General features: G+C 49.8%; 1 protein-coding gene across 3 annotated transcripts in view; it reads left to right on the forward strand.

The window, feature by feature from the left end:
• The window catches only part of ece1 (endothelin converting enzyme 1), a 294,825-nt gene that overhangs the window by 242,189 nt on the left and 32,890 nt on the right, over window positions 1-19,746 (forward strand). For all 3 annotated transcript variants that reach the window (XR_011587618.1, XM_070860115.1, XM_070860114.1), the window contains 3 exons: window positions 6,396-6,506; window positions 10,340-10,438; window positions 18,261-18,338. Coding sequence is in view for 2 of the 3 variants with exons in the window: in XM_070860115.1 (XP_070716216.1) it covers window positions 6,396-6,506; window positions 10,340-10,438; window positions 18,261-18,338 (288 nt within the window). In the remaining variant the exon portion in view is untranslated. The remainder of the gene's footprint in view (window positions 1-6,395; window positions 6,507-10,339; window positions 10,439-18,260; window positions 18,339-19,746) is intronic.

Raw genomic sequence — 19,746 nt, forward strand, 5'->3', positions numbered from 1 at the left:
CTCAAATCCTCTCGCTATGAAGGCGAATATGCCATTTGCTTTCTTTACTGGCTGCTGTACCTGCATGCCTACTTTCAATGACTGATGTACCATGACACCCAGGTCTCGTTGCACCTCCCCTTTTACTAATCTGTCACCATTCAGATAATAATCTGCCTTCCTGTTTTTGCCACCAAAGTGGATAACCTCACATTTATCCACATTATACTGCATTTGTCCACTCACCTAACCTGTCCAAGTCACCCTGCAGCCTCTTCGCATCCTCCTCACAGCTCACACCGCCACCCAGCTTAGTGTCATCTGCAAACTTGGAGATATTACATTCAATTCCTTTGTCTAAATCATTAATATATATTGTAAATAGCTGGGGTCCCAGCACTGAACCTTGCAGTACCCCACTAGTCACTGCCTGCCATTCTGAAAAGGACCCGTTTATTCCCACTCTTTGCTTCCTGTCTGCCAACCAGTTCGCTATCCATGTCAATACATTACCCCCAATCCCATGTGTCTTAATTTTGCACACTAATCTCTTGTGTGGGACCTTGTCAAAAGCCTTTTGAAAGTCCAAATACACCACATCCACTGGTTCTCCCTTATCCACTCTACTAGTCACATCCTCAAAAAATTCTAGAAGATTCGTCAAGCATGATTTCCCTTTCATAAATCCATGCTGACTTGGACCGATCCTGTCACTGCTTTCCAAATGCGCTGCTATTACATCTTTAATAATTGATTCCAGCACTTTCGCCACTACCAATGTCAGACTAACTGGTCTATAATTCCCTGTTTTCTCTCTCCCTCCTTTTTTTAAAAAGTGGGGTTACATTAGCTACCCTCCAATCCATAGAAACTGATCCAGAGTTGATAGACTGTTGGAAAATGATCACCAATGCATCCACTATTTCTATGGCCACTTGCTTCAGTACTCTGGGATGCAGACTATCAGGCCCCGGGGATTTATCGGCCTTCAATCCCATCAATTTCCCAAACACAATTTCCCGCTTAATAAGGATTTCCTTCAGTTCCTCCTTCTCACTAGACTCTCGGTCCCCTAGTATTTCCGGAAGGTTATTTGTGTCTTCCTTCGTGAAGACAGAACCAAAGTATTTGTTCAACTGGTCTGCCATTTCTTTATTCCCCATTATAAATTCACCTACGTTTGTCTTCACTAATCTTTTTCTCTTCACATATCTATAGAAACTTTTGCAGTCAGTTTTTATGTTCCCAGCAAGCTTCCTCTCAGACTCTATTTTCCCCCTCTTAATTAAACCATTTGTCCTCCTCTGCTGAATTATAAAATTCTCCCAGTCCTCAGGTTTGCTGCTTTTTCTGGCCAATTTATATGCCTCTTCCTTGGATTTAACACTATCCTTAATTTCCCTTGTTAGCCACGGTTGAGCCACCTTCCTCGTTTTATTTTTTACTCCAGACAATGATGTACAATTGTTGAAGTTCATCCATGTGATCTTTAAATATTTGCCATTGCCTATCCACCGTCAACCCTTTAAGTATAATTCGCCAGTCTATTCTAGCCAATTCACGTCTCATACCATCGAAGTTACCTTTCCTTAAGTTCAGGACCCTAGTTTCTGAATTAACTGTGTCACTCTCCATCTTAATAAAGAATTCTACCATATTAAGGTCACTCTTACCCAAGGGGCCTCGCACAACAAGATCGCTAATTAGTCCTTTCTCATTGCACATCACCCAGTCAAGGATGGCCAGCCCTCGAGTTGGTTCCTCGACATATTGGTCAAGAAAACCATCCCTAATACATTCCAGGAAATCCTCCTCCACTGCATTGTTACCAGTTTGGTTAGCCCAATCTATATGTAGATTAAAGTCGCCCATGATAACTGCTGTACCTTTATTGCACACATCCCTAATTTCTTGTTTGATGCTATCCCCAACCTCACTACTACTGTTTGGTGGTCTGTACACAACTCCCACTAGCGTTTTCTGCCCTTTGGTATTCCGTAGCTCCACCCATACCGATTCCACATCATCCAGGCTAATGTCCTTCCTTACTATTGCGTTAATTTTCTCTTTAACCAGCAACGCCACCCCACCTCCTTTTCCTTTCTGTCTATCCTTCCTGAATGTTGAATACCCCTGGATGTTGAGTTCCCAGCCTTGGTCGCCCTGGAGCCATGTCACTGTGATGCCAATTACATCATATTCGTTACTTACTGCCTGCGCAGTTAATTTGTCCGCTTATTACGAATACTCCTAGCATTGAGGCACAGAGTCTTCAGGCTTGTCTTTTTAACACACTTTGCTCCTTTAGAATTTTGCTGTAATGTGGTCCTTTTTGCTTTTTGCTTGGGTTTCTCTGCCCTCCACTTTTACTTTTCTTCTTTCTATCTTTTGCTTCTGCCCTCATTCTACTTTCCTCTGTCTCCCTCCATAGGTTCCCATCCCCCTGCCATATTAGTTTAAACCCTTCCCAACACCACTAGCAAACATTCCCCCTAGGACATTAGTTCCGGTCCTGCCCAGGTGCAGACCGTCCAGTAGTGTTGGGTCTCACCAATTATGCTGGCTCGGGGCAGTATTGGGACCCACCGATGATGCCGACTAGAGGCAGTGTTGGGTCTCACCGATGCTGCTGGCTCGGAGCAGTGTTGGGACCCACCGATGATGCTGGCTCGGGGCAGTGTTGGGACCCACCGATGATGCTGACTCGGGGCACTGTTGGGACCCACCGATGATGCTGGCTCGGGGCAATGTTGGGACCCACCGATGATGCTGGCTCGGGGCAGTGTTCGGACCCACCGATGATGCTGGCTCGGGGCAGTGTTGGGACGCACTGATGATGCTGACTCGGGGCAGTGTTGGGTCTCAACGATGATGCTGGCTCAGGGCAGTGTTGGGACGCACCGATGATGCTGGCTCGGGGCAGTGTTAGGACCCACCGATGATGCTGACTCGGGGCAGTGTTGGGACTCACCGATGATGCTGGCTCGAGGCAGTGTTGGGACCCACCGATGATGCTGGCTCGAGGCAGTATTGGGTCTCACCGATGATGCTGGCTCGGGGCAGTGTTGGGTCTCACCGATGATGCTGGCTCGGGGCAGTGTTGAGACCCACCGATGATGCTGGCTCGGGGCACTGTTGGGACCCACCGATGATGCTGGCTCGGGGCAGTGTTGGGACCCACCGATGATGCTAGCTCGAGGCAGTGTTGGGTCTCACCGATGATGCTGGCTCGGGGCAGTGTTGAGACCCACCGATGATGCTGGCTCGGGGCACTGTTGGGACCCACCGATGATGCTGGCTCGGGGCAATGTTGGGACGCACCGATGATGCTGGCTCGGGGCAGTGTTAGGACCCACCGATGATGCTGGCTCGGGGCAGTGTTAGGACCCACCGATGATGCTGACTCGGGGCAGTGTTGGGTCTCACCAATGATGCTGGCTCGGGGCAGTGTTAGGACCCACCGATGATGCTGGCTCGGGGCAGTGTTAGGACCCACCGATGATGCTGACTCGGGGCAGTGTTGGGACCCACCGATGATGCTGACTCGGGGCAGTGTTGGGACCCACCGATGATGCTGACTCGGGGCAGTGTTGGGACCCACCGATGATGCTGACTCGGGGCAGTGTTGGGACCCACCGATGATGCTGGCTTGGGGCAGTGTTGGGACCCACCGATGATGCTGGCTTGGGGCAGTGTTGGGTCTCACCAATGATGCTGGCTCGGGGCAGTGTTAGGACCCACCGATGATGCTGACTCGGGGCAGTGTTCGGACCCACCGATGATGCTGGCTTGGGGCAGTATTGGGACCCAGCGATGATGCTGGCTCGGGGCACTGTTGGGACCCACCGATGATGCTGGCTCGGGACAGTGTTGGGACTCACCGATGATGCTGGCTCGGGGCAGTGTTGGGACTCACCGATGATGCTGGCTCGGGGCAGTGTTGGGACCCACCGATGATACCGGCTCGGGGTAGTGTTGGGTCCCACGCTATCCAAGTGCCCATTCACATATGAGCCGAGACACGCGATGTAACTGGGCTCTTCAATCGTCGTCACAGCTGAGCCCAATCTGTCCTTACCGTGTATACTGGGGTGATGAAAGGTTGAGACCTGGTTCATTGTGTTTACCATTCCCTAGCCCAGGTGAGGTACGTCATTGTATCCTCACCACTGCCTCGTTGAAATGGGAAGAAATTCTGTAATATTCAGCTCACTACAAGCATCGGCAGTGATCCCGACCTCTTGGTTTTTCTGAAGCATTCCCATTAATGTTATCCATCTGTAAACGATATTGTCTCGTGCTAGCCAACCTGACTACAACATTGACTGTACAATAGCTTTTATTTTGTCCTGAGGCACAACAGCATTGGAAATAAGAACATAAGAAATAGGAACAGGAGTAGGAGGCCATACAGCCCCTCGAGCCTGTTCCATCATTCAATAAGATCGTGGCTGATCTGATCATGGACTCAGCTCCACTTCCCCGCCCGCTCCCCATAACCCGTTATCCCCTTATCGTTTAAGAAACTGTCTATTTCTGTCTTAAATTTATTCAATGTCTCAGCTTCCACAGCTCTCTGGGGCAGCGAATTCCACAGATCCACAACCCTCTGAGAGAAGAAATTTCTCCTCATCTCAGTTTTAAATGGGTGGCCCCTTATTCTAAGATTATGCCCTCTAGTTCCCCTATCAGAGCTGTGCATAGTGAGATAAATAATAAATTATAGAATATATCACAGCCATAATATTAAATCCAGTGTACAGCAGGCACCTCAAAGCACTGGAGAAGTACCACCAATGTTGCCTCCGCACAATCCTGCAAATCCACTGGCAGGTTGGCACACCAACGTCAGTGTTCTCGCTCAGGCCAACATCCCCAGCATCGAGGCATTGACCACGCTCGATCAGCTCCGATGGGCGGGCCACATTGTCCGCATGCCTGATACAAGACTCGCGAAACAAGCGCTCTACTCCAAGCTCCATCACGGCAAGGCCCAGGAGGGCAGAGAAAACACCTCAAGGACACCCTCAAAGCCGCCTTGGAAAAATGTAACATCCCCACCGACTCTTGGGAATCCCCGGCCCAAGACCGCTCAAAGTGGAGGAAAAGCATCCGGGAAGGCACAGAACACTTCGAGTCTCTTCGTCGGGAGCACACGGAAGCCAAGCACAAACAGCGGAAGGAGCGCACGACAAACCAAGCACCCCACCCACCCGTTCCTCCAACCACCGTCAGCCCCAACTGTGACAGAGACTGTAGATCCCACATTGGTCTCATCAATCACCTGAGAACTCATGTTAATGTGGAAGCAAGTCATCCTCGACTCCGGGGGGCTGCCTAAGAAGAATTAAAGCCAAAAAAAAATTATATTTTAAGGGGACTGGATTACTGGGACTGATTGTGAACTTCTTTCATCTCTAGATTTGAATCCAGCCTTATGTAAATCTCCTGAGTTTGAACTGTCTCAAACCAGTTTCTAATGGGCAAAAGCCAAAGAACTACACTGTCCATTATTGAGAACGACTTGGTGCTAAATTGCGATCTCATTTAGAAAGGCCCAAGGCAAAGGTGGTGATGGAAATGGACATCTCACTCTGGTCACTAGGGCGTGCCATTCCGAGAGGGGCCACTCTGGGGGTCAGTGTGTGTCGTTTGATCGGGGGTAATTCACGCTATCGACAGCCGTTACACATCCCGTTCAATTCTCCTTACTATGGGCTGCATCGTAACCATAGTGACCAGGCTCCGAGAAGCGTATCTCGGGGAGGATATTTCCTCTGGCAGCGAAGTCTAGAACAAGGGGTCACAATCTCAGGATACAGGGGTAGGAAATTTAGGACCGAGATGAGAAGAAATTATTTCACTCAGAAGGTGGTGAACCTGTGGAATTCTCTACCACAGAAGGCTGTGGAGGCCAAATCACTGAATGTATTTAAGGGTGAGATAGATAGATTTCTAGAAACAAAAGACATCAAGGGGTATGAGGAAAAAGCGGGCATATGGTGTTGAAATAGAGGATCAGCCATGACCATATTGAATGGCAGTGCAGGCTCGAAGGGCCGAATGGCCTACTACTGCTTCTATTTTCTATGTTTTCTAATTCCACCTTTAGTTTAATAAAAACACAAATTTTCTCCGTGTAATTTCATTGCGGGCAGAATTCTTCCTTGGTTTGATTGAATTCCAAGGTTTCTATATCCTTTTTGAAAGGTATGCGTTCTAAACTGTACCAGCTCTGGGCTGGTGATATCAAAGACCGGAAGCATTGGGAATGTGGGTGTAATCGGTGGGAAGCTGCGTCCGGCTGTGCGAATGGAGTGGGGAAGAGATTCGACCATCACACAGCAGCTTATATGATGACTGACTCTTTGTTAATGCTCCTAACCTGCCGTGACCCTTGTCTTTTCCCCACCCAGACATGCAACACGCGATGGAAGACCTGTGTCAGCGACACCGACGGTACCCTCGGGTTTTCCCTCGGGGCTCTGTTCGTCAAAGCGACGTTTGCGGAGGACAACAAGCAAATCGTGAGTCTAGACCACCGGCTCATTCTTCCTCTCATTGTCGACTTCAGATCCGTTGTTTGCGTTGATTTAATTTAAACCTTTTTATTAAACGGTGTGTCGCGATGATATTGAGGAAACTGTTTTTGGGCCTTTGCTGACTCTGACAGTGTCAATACACTGAATTACTGTCAGTCCGCAACATCACGGTGTCAGCTGTGGCTCAGTGGTAACTCTCGCCTCTGAGTCCAAAGGTTGTGGTTTCAAGTCCCACTCCAGGGAGTTGAACTCATAAATCTAGGCTGACACTCCCAGTGCAGTACTCAGGGAGTGCTGCACTGATGGAGGGACGGTGCTGAGGGAATGCTGCACTGTCGAGGGGCGGTACTGAGGGAGCACTGCACTGTCGGAGGGGCGGTACTGAAGGAGCACAGCACTGTCGGAGGGGCGGTACTGAGGGAGTGCGGTACTGAGGGAGTGCTGCACTGTCGGATGAGACGTTAAACCGAGGCCCCGTCTGCTCTCTCAAGTGGACATAAAAGATCCCATGGCACTATTGCCAAGAAGAGCAGGGGAGTTATCCCAGTGTCCTGGCCAATATTTATCCCTCAATCAACATAACAAAAAAACAGATTATCTGGCCATTGTCACATTGCTGTTTGTGGGAGCTTGCTGTGCACAAATTGGCTGCTGTGTTTCCCACATTACAACAGTGACTACACCCCAAAAGTACTTCATTGGCTGTAAAGCGCTTTGAGATGTCCGGTGGTCGTGAAAGGCGCTATATAAATGCAAGTCTTTCTTTCTATCATTAGCTCAGTGCTTCAGCCTCAGTCTGAGTGTACAGTCAGTCATGTCATTCCCTCAGTCATCCCCCCCGCCCTCCCCCAGTAGTGCCATCAGCACTCATTAAATCAAAACAGAAAATATGGCAAAGGCAAGCCTAATCATTTGTGAATGTTTTTTGTTAATCAAATCCCAAGCAAAGTTTAAATGCGTTACATCTGGCACCTGGAAGTTTCAAACATTGAGGAGCTCAAACGGGTGTGTACATTTGGGTATCACTAGACATTAAAAGAAATAACTTGCATATATACAGCGCGTTTCACAATCTCAGGATGTCCCATAGTACTTCATAGCCAAAGAAGTACTTTTGGAGTGTAGTCACTGTTGTAATGTGGGAAACATGGCAGCCAATTTGTGCACAGCAAGCTCCCACAAACAGCAATGTGATAATGACCAGAAAATCTGTTTTAGTGATGTTGGTTGAGGGATAAATATTGGCCCCAGGGATAACTCCCCTTCTCTTCGAAATAGTGCCATGGGATCAGTTACGTGCTCCTGAGAGAGCAGACGGGGCCTCGGTTTAACAACTCATCCGAAAGACGGCACCTCCAACAATGCAGCACTCCCTCAGCACTGCACACTGGTGTTGGCCTAAAGTCCCTGGAGTAGGATTTGAAGCCACAAACTTCTGACTCAGAGGCGAGAGAGTTAACACTGAGCCACAGGTGACACTGTAAGGTGGGCACAGTCTTCTCTTGCCAGGTAGCTTGGGTCAAGCACAGGACGTGGGTTGAATTGATATTCCCCATTCCAACCATGCATCCATACACACTGATCACACTCCACTGACTCGTTCAGTGGCCATTCTTTATGTATGAGCATAGACGGTGAGTGTTGGTAGGCTATTCGACCACAGGGGCGTTACAACTAACCCCACTCCAATGCGGAACTGATACCAGCACATGCAAACTTCCCCGCAAGACTCACCGTACCACAGTCACCCACCCACCCACCGCCTCACCCTGGGACGCTGTGGCCCATTGCAGCACCCCAATAACATTTCAAAGAGAATTGGATTAAGTATTTGAAAAGGGAGAATACAAAAGGGACCAGGCAGAAGGGATTGGCGCAGACAGCTCCAGGTGAAATGCTGGCTCCAGCGCAGGCACGGTGGGCCAAAAGGCCTCCTCCTCCTAACTGTAATTTCTGCTGTCCGAACAGCCAGGATGAGCTAACTCGGCACAAAGTGAGGAGAGGCTTTAGTGATCTGTGTGGTTCCGCTCTGCTCTGCGCACAACCCGATTCTGCCATCAGGGGGCGCCGTGGGTCATTGGCTTTGCGAATGGGGCCAGACAAGCCTGACCACGAACTAGGGCTGCTGCAAGATAGACCAATTATTGAACGACAGGGGAATGAAGGGCTATGGGGAGCGGGTGGGGAAATGGAGCTGAGCCCAGGATCAGATCAATCATGATCTTATTGAATGGCGGAGCAGGCTCGAGAGGCCAAATGGCTGACTCCTGCTCTTATTTCTGATGTTCTTGTGTAAGACATGACTTTCCCACAATCGCCATTGATCCTCTTCCTGTGCTCAGGAGGGCAAGCTCTGTGCAAGAATGAGACAAGAGTGGGCCCCTGACCACATTGCCCCTCGGTATCCCAGCTTCAAAGGCTTACTGGAGAGCTGATCAGTTGGCGGTGTGAGGCAAGGCCGTCTGTGTTTACCTCTTGTACAGCTGACAAAATAGAACGTTTTGGAGTGCGGGTGCGGGGAGCGGTTTGCCCAGCATTTGGGAGCAGTGGAGAAGAGGTTTGAGGGTTAGGAAGTATTTTAATTCATGTAACAAAGCTCCATTTGTTAAGTTGTACCTCAAAGTTTAAATTTTGTTTATCGTTGGCCCCCTTACACAGATAATCGCGAGTACAATCATTGATGGGTTTAATCCCCCAGTATTCCTCATCCGGCTGTAACAGTAGGCCCTTCCCTCTGCTCTAAGACCTTTTTCACAAAAATGTGAAATAGAATTCAGAGAAAAGGCATCTGAAACAAGGTCACAGACATGTGACACAGTTGGATCAATGCATCATCACTCGCCCGTGCACCGTGCTTAAGTCAGATATTGTATCTCAGCGATATCCTCAACACAAAATCCTGTCGTCCCTGCACGTGATGAACCTTTGGGGCAGCAGGACACCCGCCTGCCTGCTTGCCCCTCGTCTGTCTGTCCCGCTTGGCCCCCGCCCCCTCCCCCCCCCCGTCCTGTCGTTCCCCACCCCCATTTTTCGGAGTCAGGTTGATTTGTGGTGTTGAGGTGGGCATCAAGACTGTTTACCTCAGACGGAGGGCGGGGCATGGCGTAAATGGGAATTGCTGACGCCTCTTCCCTCAACTGCACCTTCGGAGAAACTTGTATACGTTAAAAATTGTCAATGTATCCCCAGGTAAACCAGCTACTTGACGACTGCAGGTTTGGGAGGTGCTGCCGAAGAAGCCGCGGCGAGTTGCTCCGGTGCACCTTGTCGATGGTGGAAAGAAGAAATACTTGCATTTATATAGCGCCTTTCACGACCGCCAGACGTCTCAAAGCGCTTTACAACCAATGAAGTACAATGGGGGGGAGTGGATGTTTAAGGTGATCGCTGGGCTACGGAACAGGCAGGCTGCTTTGTCCTGCATGGTGTCGAGCTTTTTGAATGTTGCTGCGGCAATGATAGAGGCAAGTGCCTTGCAGGTGGTGGAAAGGCTTTAGGGATTCAGGAGGTGAGACACTTGCCCCAGAATACCCAGCCTCTTTCAGAGCTGCCAGGAGCTGTCCCCAAGCCCATCTAACTGTAGCCAAGTCGAGTCAGGAAAGGAAAGGGAAATTCCGAGAAGAAAATGGAATGTTTCTAACATATTTCACTGAGCGACCGACCTGTCCTTCCTCAGCACACAGTGCGAGTGGGTCCTTTGAATTCCAAGTTCCCATTCTAATGCAGCATGACTAATACAGTATCCTGCGCCATGTGTAGCTGCGTTTATCTCCTGTACAGGATTGAGCAGTTTATTAAATCATGGTATCCTTCTACAGGCTGAGGAGATGATTTCAGAAGTTAAAGCTGCCTTCGAGGCCAGCCTGAAGCAAACCAAGTGGATGGACGAGCAGACCAAAAAAGCAGCCAAGGAGAAGGTAACACCCAAATCAGAGCGCCGCACAATGGCCGTGTGGACTAGTGCGATAGGTCACAGGTCGGAATCGAGACACACTGCGAGTATTGGCCTTTATTGCAAAGGGAATGGAGTATAAAAGCAGAGAAGTCTTGCTACAGCTATACAGGGTATTGGTGAGGCCACACCTGGAATACTGCGTGCAGTTTTGGTTTCCATATTTACAAAAGGATATACTTGCTTTGGAGGCAGTTCAGAGAAGGTTCACTAGGTCGATTCCAGAGATGAGGGGGTTCACTTATGATGAAAGATTGAGAAGGTTGTGCCTCTACTCATTGGAACTCAGGCGAATGAGAGGTGATCTTATCGAAACGTATAATATTATGAGGGGGCTTGACAAGGTGGATGCAGAGAGGATGTTTCCACTGATGGGGGGAGACTAGAACTAGGGGACATGATCTTAGAATAAGGGGCCACCCAATTAAAACAGAGATGAGGAGAAATTTCTTTTCTCAGAGGGTTGTAAATCTGTGGAATTCGCTGCCTCAGAGAGCTGTGGAAGCTGGGACATTGAATAAATTTAAGACAGAAATCGACAATTTCTTAAACAATGAAGGAATAAGGGGTTATGGGGAGCGGACAGGGAAGTGGAGCTGAGTCCATGATCGGATCAGCCATGATCTTATTGAATGGCGGAGCAGGCTCGAGGGGCCGTATGGCCTACTCCTGCTCCTATTTCTTATGTTCTTATGAGTAACGGAAATAATTAGCGCAGTGCTAAGCAGCTCGGGGCCTCCTCGTCAAAGCAGAATACGGCAGAGGCTGGAAATCTGACGTGAGAACAGAGAGATGCTGGAAATAGCCAGCGGCAATGCTCGCTGTAGGCTGCGCCACTGCACAGTGCTCCAGGGACCCCACACAGACGGCTTTTCAATGCAGAAACTGAGCATGCGCGGAATCTTGAATGGCTCCTTCGGGGAAAGAAAAATGGCAGGGGTCATTGCTCGGCGGGTCAGGCAGCGAATGTGGGGTGAGTACCCGGGTTGATGTTTCAGGTCGATGAACTTTCAGGCAACCCTCATCGGTGGGGGGGGAGGTCTGTGCTGTGCGCGGCGGGGGGATGGGGGGGGCGGGGGCGCGGGGTCCTGTGGCTGTGTCAGAGAGGATGCTTCACCCAATTAGTTCTCTTCCCAACCCGCAGTGACTGGGTTAGGCCTGGTACAGGCTCGATCAAAGCGGGCCTCCAAACCTGCTCTGGTGCTGATGTCACTCGGTGTTTTGAACTGCTGGTTCCTGAAGCTAGCAGTCAGGCAGCCAGCACCTCTCCCCCAGTGCGAACATGTTGGACTCGCTGAGGCCCATATCCCAGTCAAGAGAACAACATAAGAACTTTAAGAAATAGGAACAGGAGTAGGCCATTTGGCCCCTCGAGCCTGCTCCGCCATTCAATAAGATCGTGGCTGAGGATGTAACTAATAGAGTGGATAAGGGAGAACCAGTGGATGTGGTGTATTTGGACTTTCAAAAGGCATTTGACAAGGTCCCACACAAGAGATTAGTGTGCAAAATTAAGGCATATGATACTGGGGGTAATGTATTGAAGTGGATAGAGAACTGGTTGTCAGACAGGAAGCAAAGAGTGGGAATAAACAGGTCCTTTTCAGAATGGCAGGCAGTGACTAGTGGAGTGCCGCAGGGTTCAGTGCTGGGACCCCAGCTATTTACAATATATATTAATGATTTAGACGAAGGAATTGAATGTAATATCTCCAAGCTTGCAGATGACACTAAGCTGGGTGGCAGGGCGAGCTGCAAGGAGGATGCTAACAGCCTGCAGGGGAACTTGGACAGGTTAGATGAGTGAGAAAATGCATGGCAGACGCAGTATAATGTGGATAAATGTGAGATTATCCACTTTGGTGGCAAAAACAGGAAGGCAGATTATTATCTGAATGGTGACAGATTAGTAAAAGGGGAGGTGCAATGAGACCTGGGTGTCATGGTCCATCAGTCATTGAAGGTAGGCATGCAGGTACAGCAGGCAGTAAAGAAAGCAAATGGCATGCTGGCCTTCATAGCGAGGGGATTTGAGTATAGGAGCTGGGAGGTCTTACTGCAGTTGTACAGGGCTTTGGTGAGACCACACCTTGAGTATTGTGTGCAGTTTTGGTCTCCTAATCTGAGGAAGGACATTCTTGCTATTGAGGGAGAGCAGCGAAGGTTCACCAGACTGATTCCCGGGATGGCAGGACTGACATATGAGGAAAGATTGGATCAACGAGGCTTATACTCACTGGAATTTATAAGGATGAGAGGGGATCTCATAGAAACATATAAAATTCTGATGGGACTGGACAGGTTAGATGCAGGAAGAATGTTCCCGATGTTGGGGAAGTCCAGAACCAGGGGACACAGTTTAAGGATAAGGGGTAAGCCATATAGGACCGAGATGAAGAGAAACTTTTTCACCCAGAGAGTTGTGAACCTGTGGAATTCTCTGCCACGGAACATTGTGGAGTCCATTTCGTTGGATATATTCAAAAGGGAGTTAGATGTGGCCCTTACGGCTAAAGGGATCAGGGGGTATGGAGAGAAAGCAGGAATGGGGTACTGAAGTTGCATGATCAACCATGATCATATTGAATGGTGGTGCAGGCTCAAAGGGCCGAATGGCCTACACCTGCACCTATTTTCTATGTTTCATGCAAGTACCCACTGACATCAGTATACAAACAGCGTAAGGGTGCAATGAAGCGGCAGCAGGGATGTTGAACCACCTTGCTTGATTACTTACTGTTTATAAATTCATTCTGTGGCAGTGGATGTTACTGGCAAGGCCGGCATTTATTGCCCATCTCTAGTTGCCCAGAGAAGGTGGTGGTGACACTTCAACAGGCAGTTAAGAGTCAAACACATTAGTATGAGATTGGAGTCACATGTAGGCCAGACCGGGTAAGGACGGCAGGTTTCCTCCCTGAAGGACATGAATGAGCCCGTTGGGTGTTTACGACAATCCAACACCTTGATGGTCACTTTTACTGATACCAGCGTTTCACTTCCGGACTTCGTCGAAACTGAATTCAAATTCTCAGACTGCCCATGGTGGGATTGAACTCTCGTTCTCTGGATTATCGGTCCTGTTAAATAGCCACTACACTACCGTGCAGAATACAATACATACGGAACAAGCAAACTAAAACTCATCTGGGTATCTGTTTTATTTCAGTACAGAAACTTTGCTGTAATGTGTGCACCTGTGGGTATGCTCACAGGTTTCTTGATTTAATTGGTTACAACCAAAATAGTTGTCGAGGTGTTGAGTTGTGAGCAGCTTAGCCAGTCACGTGATGTTCACAAGACTCAATAAAACCCCAACTAGTTGGGTCTAGGTCATCCATGATGAGGTATGCAGTTGTGAGCTCGGTGGATGAACTGGTAATGTGTAGTGTGATTGTTAAACCTTTGTTAATAAACCAACTAGTTCTTAATAGTGATGTGTTGCTATGACGCTGTCCAGGGGCCGCCGCACGCTGTTCCTTTTATGGCCCCGACCCGCGAGAGACCATCAGCGCAGGTCAGGGCCATAAAAGGAACATACCACTGCAAGGTACAACGCAAGCCAGTCTGGGAGGGCGATGGCTGTGGAGAGGGCGACTGGATTGGACGTCAGCATAACCCTGGTCGGTGATTGGAGCGTGGGCAGGTACAGCAGGAGCGGTGAGGTTGGGGCGCAGGAGCGATGTGATCCCGCGGGGCCCAGGAGAGGCGAGGGCCCAGGGGCAGCACGGGCCAGCCCACACTGCGATATGTGTGTGCACTAGGCCCGTGCAGCAGAGCTGGTCTCCAGTCGTCCTGGGTAATCCTTGCCACTGGACCAAGGATTAGCCAAGACGACTGGAGACCAGCTCTGTCAAGTCCATGTGGTGGCTGGGGTGCAATGGCCACCACACTTTTAAAAATTCCACAGGCATCTTCCACCCTTCAGGATGTAGTTTGGGATCTGGAATATTAGGTCCTTCATTGAAACACCTGTGAACTCATCCCTTTTTGCCGTGGAAGCAAGTCATCCTCGCTACAAGGGACTGCCTTTGAAGAACAAGTTGCTCTGAATTCTTAAGCAAAGAACCCACGAAGCAAACGCATTACACTTGCCTAAAAGGTCTTTGTTTGCCTGGGCTGAAAAGGTCACAGCTGGTGCAAAATGTATAATTCTCCACAGAGCATGAGGAGGAGTGGTTCATCTGGCTCAGCCTCCAAGCAGGGGAGGCTTCTTCAATTGTTGCAATAACATCTGTCAAATACCATAAAACATATTTATAATTTAAAAAAGAACTCCAAACTTCTTGACATGAACAAATCTAACTGGTCATGTCAGGACAACACTGAACCCAAAGGACCAGTTCCGATGCACCAAACTCCCAAACACACGAGCTCCACCACCTCGAAGGACATGGGCAACAGGCGCATGGGAACACCACCACCTCCACGTTCCCCACTGAGTCACACATCGTCCTGACTTGGAAATATATCGCCGTTCCTTCATCGTCAAAATCCTGGAATTCCCTCCCTAACAGCACTGTGGGAGCACCTTCACCACACGGACTGCAGCGGTTCAAGAAGGCGGCTCACCACCACCTTCTCAAGGGCAATTAGGGATGGGCAATAAATGCCGGCCTTGCCAGCGATGCCCACATCCCGTGAATGAATAAAAAAACTTTTTTTTTTTAAATGCAAATTTATTCAGGGAAATCTGAATTTGGTTCTGCACATCCCTCAGAAAGCGCTGTGCTGAAGGTTTGCACCTTTCCTGGTGGGTGCTGAGGATGGGGTAGATTTATATTGTGCATTGGCTACGTGTGGTGTAGTGGTTACCTTGTTGCACTAGTAATCCAGAGAATGAAAGTTCAAATCCCACCACGGCGGTTTGAGAATTTGAATAATAAATAAAAGAGCCAGTAAAAGTGACCATGAAGCTGTCAGATTGTCACAAAGAGCCAAATGCTCCACTAATGTCCTCTCTGGAAGGAAACCTGTCGCCCTGGCTCAATCTGGCCGACATGTGCCGCCATCCAACCTCAATGTGGTTGACACTGAAGTGCTCTAGAAAGCCATCCATTGTATCGAACTACTTTCAGTGGGTCAGGAAGAAGACTTGGATGTGCACCTGAAGTGCCGTAACCGCCAGGGCTACGGACCAAGACCTGGAAAGTGGGATTAGGCTGGATAGCTCTTTGTCGGCCGGTGCGGACATGATGGGCCGAAATGGCCTCCTTCCGTGCTGTAAATTTCTGAGAGACTCATCACCACCACCTCACGACATCCCGGGATGGGCAATAAATGCCGGCCTTGCCAGCAACGCCCGCATCGTAGGAATGACGTTTTTAAGAAAGCAGAGAAAGAATAATCTGTCAGAGAGGATCACACGGCCCTTGCAGAAGCTGTTCGACTTGGCTTCCATTCTGTTGAGAATTGGTTTCCTTTCTGGGGATTGACTTGATGCATCGATTGACCGACTGTGGCGGCAGGTGAACATGGTGCTCGTCTCGGGTAGGCCTGCTTAGGAAGCGGAAAATGGGGTCGGCGAGGTCGTGGAGGTGGGGTGTAGCCTGTGGTCAGTGTTTTGGGGGGGGGGGGGGGGGGCGGGTAGGTGAGGCATCCAAGTGTTGAGTTGCTTTAATACTGGGGACAATTCTAGTTGACATGTCCTTGAGGCCCATCCAGCTCATTATTGCCCTCCCGCATCCAGCTTCCTAACCCGGCAACAAAATCATAGAACCCAGAAAAATGGGGTCTACAAATCTGCCTTGGTGATAAGGGAGCTGGATTTAGCAATGCAACAATAACTCATGGGGCCCAGTCTCACAGATTATCCGTCTCACCCATAGTCTGGGGACCTCCGACAGCCCACCGCAGAATGCAAATTTGTACGCAGCTCAAGAGAATGTTCCCAATCCGGCCTGTTGCCAAATACGAGTGTAACCATGGAAACCACTTAAAATAAAAGCCCAATTCCCCTGAGATTCTGAACCGTGGGCCCATTAACTGATTTAAATAGCCTGAAGTATAACTCAAACTCTTTATTTTATTAAGGTTCGAAATCAATGTTGCATAATAGCCACTGCCACTCGGGTCAATTATTATATGACTGATGATAAGCCTCAGTGAGTTACGGCATCTCATTCCTAATTGGTCTGTAAAAACTGTTCGATGTACATTACCCCAGAGGCCCTGTAATTGAAACAAAATGAAGACTAAACAGCCAAACATTGCCTGTTAACCCTTCCACTGCTGTGATTGGCAGCTACTCGGTATTGGTCAGTGGGGATTGTGCAATCCAATCCAGTGTTGTCCAATAGCAATCATTGGCCAGCCACAGGGGTTGCTATGGTGACACAGTTTTAGCCACATGCACTAATTTTATAGAAAACGCCTCACACAAAATACCGGCACTTTACACGTGTATATTTACTCCACAAACATCTCCCACCACTCAGTAATCGAGGAACTAAAGCATCACAATGATCAAAAACACTTGCCCACTCTGCCTTTATCCCTTGCTGAAATATATTCTTTACGGCATCACGAACACACACATTGTACAAGATGGCTCCAATACATCATGTGAGTTTTATTGTACTTACATCAGCAGTTGCATTACCACAGTAGTCCACTGGGTGGAGCAGTAGTCCACTAGGTGGAGCTATATTACACTTACCATTTTACCCACACACCGAGAGGTTAAAGTTCACATGTACGCACTGTGCGTTGAGATCACACGCCCTGATGGCAGAGTCTATGCTCATTTTTTATTTACCAATCAGAATTGCAGTTGGCCACATCTGGATTCCCGATGAGCCAATCTGGACAGTGCGCTGATGTATTGGACAGCACAGCTGTACTGTGAGTCGCAGCTGTTTGTAGTGAGCCATGAATGCAATGCTGATGATGTGCGGAGACCTCCTCGTTTCACCACATTGTTCCCTGCGGGTTTTCTTTGTGCTCATTGACTGCCTGCGGGATGTGGGGAGCGTGAAAGAAAGATAGACTTGCATTGATATAGCGCTGTTCACAACCACCAGACGTCTCAAAGCCCTTTTCAGCCGATGAAGTACTTTTTGAAGTTTAGTCACTGTTGTGATGTAGGAAACACGACAACCAATTTGCACACAGCAAGCCCCCACAAACAGCAATGTGATAATGACCAGATAATCTGCTTTTGTTATATTGATTGAGGGATAAATATTGGCCCGGACACCGGGGATAACTCCCCTGCTGTTCTTCAAAATAGTGGCCATGGGATTCTTTTATGTCCATCTGAGAGAACAGACAGGGCCTCAGTTTAACATCTCATCTGAAAGACAGCACCTCCAACAGTGCAGCACTCCCTTAGCAGTGCACTGGAGTGTCAGCCTAGATTTATGTGCTCAAATCCCAGGAGTGGGACTTGAACCCACAACCTTCTGACTCAAAGGCAAGTGTGCAACCCACTGAGCCACGGCTGATCTCAATATGCCCCATAACAGTTTCCCCTCAAGCCTCCCGAGCGATCTTATTGTCCAAACATCACACCAGCTTATCCAAAACTCCCCTCTCCGCTATTGATTGGAGATTTGAATCCATTTTAAGTAATCCCAAGTGGGGCCTCCATTCACACCTCCACCACTGATTCACAGGCCCAGCCCAGCACAGCTCAGCTCAGCCCAGCCCAGCTCCGTGCAGACCAGAGGAGTTGGGCAGAGTGGCATTAACTGTTCATACAGTCACATTGCTCTCAGTAATTTGTAGACTAATAATTTCAACACCTGTCTTTGCTAAACTTTGTGCTTTTTTCCCCCTGATGATAGGCTGATGCAATCTACGACATGATTGGCTATCCAAGGTTCATCATGGATCCGAAAGAGTTGGATAAAATCTTCAGTGATGTAAGCAGATACATTCTGATTTTCCTCTGGTCCTTTGTATGTCGTGTACTGGATTTAACGTTATGTAGTGTGCAGTGTCTGCATTGTACAATCAGCACCCTCCAGAGCAACGCGGCTTGTCCAGATAATCCGCGAATCATCCCCCTGATTCACTCACATTAACACGTCTAGAAAATCAAACATTCCCGCGAGCCCCGACTCTCCCCGGGCCCCACCACCGTCCCGACTCTTCCGGCCCCACCCCCTCCCCGACTCTCCCCGGGCCCCACCCACTCCCCGACTCTCCCGGCCGCACCCCCAACCCGACTCTCCCCGGGCCCCACCCTCTCCCCAGGCCCCACCCCCAACCCGACTCTCCCCGGGCCCCATCCCCGCCCCGACTCTCCCCGGGCCCCACCCACTCCCCGACTCTCCCGGCCGCACCCCCAACCCGACTCTCCCCGGGCCCCAACCTCTCCCCAGGCCCCACCCCCAACCCGACTCTCCCCGGGCCCCATCCCCGCCCCGACTCTCCCCGGGCCCCACCCACTCCCCGACTCTCCCGGCCGCACCCCCAACCCGACTCTCCCCGGGCCCCAACCTCTCCCCAGGCCCCACCCCCAACCCGACTCTCCCCGGGCCCCATCCCCGCCCCGACTCTCCCCGGGCCCCAACCCCTCCCCGACTCTCCCCGGGCCCCAACCCCTCCCCGACTCTACCCGGGCCCCATCCCCGCTCCCACTCGCCCTGGGCCCCACCCCTCTTGCAGCCTTAAACTGGGTCGATGCCTCAACAGGTGGATTATTGAGGCCTGAGGGGATGAAGAGGTGCCAAATGTGGACCCTTCCCCTCCAAAAGGAGGTCCACTGGGCCTTCGGCCCCTGTCCTGGCCCCATGGACTATCTCTATTCCTCTCCTGGGGGTCAGCGGCAGGGAAACGGAGTAACTTTCTGGGCCCTGTGATATATCCTTACCACATCACTAAGGCCCACACACGACACAAGGTGGCTCCATTACGTCATGTGACTGTCACATGACTCTTTTATTGTTATACATCAGTAGTTGCATTATCACAGTCGTCCACTAGGGGGAGCAGTAGTCCACTAGGGGGCGCTGTATTACAGGCCCATGCCCCGCACGGGCATTTACATCTGACGGGCACTGAAGAGGCAGCCGGCTCACCCACTTCAACTCTCGACTTTCCCAACACTCTGGGCTCTGACACCAAACTCGTCAGTCTCGAGTTCTGACTCTCCAGGATCCAACTCTTTGCTGTTCATCCATTGGTGACAACATAGAAACATAGAAAATAGGTGCAGGAGTAGGCCATCCGGCCCTTCGAGCCTGCTCCGCCATTCAATAAGACCATGGCTGATCATTCCTTCAGTACCCCGTTCCTGCTTTCTCTCCATACCGCTTGATCCCTTTA

This window comes from Pristiophorus japonicus, chromosome 18, assembly GCF_044704955.1.
Source record: "Pristiophorus japonicus isolate sPriJap1 chromosome 18, sPriJap1.hap1, whole genome shotgun sequence".
NCBI lineage: Eukaryota > Metazoa > Chordata > Chondrichthyes > Pristiophoridae > Pristiophorus > Pristiophorus japonicus.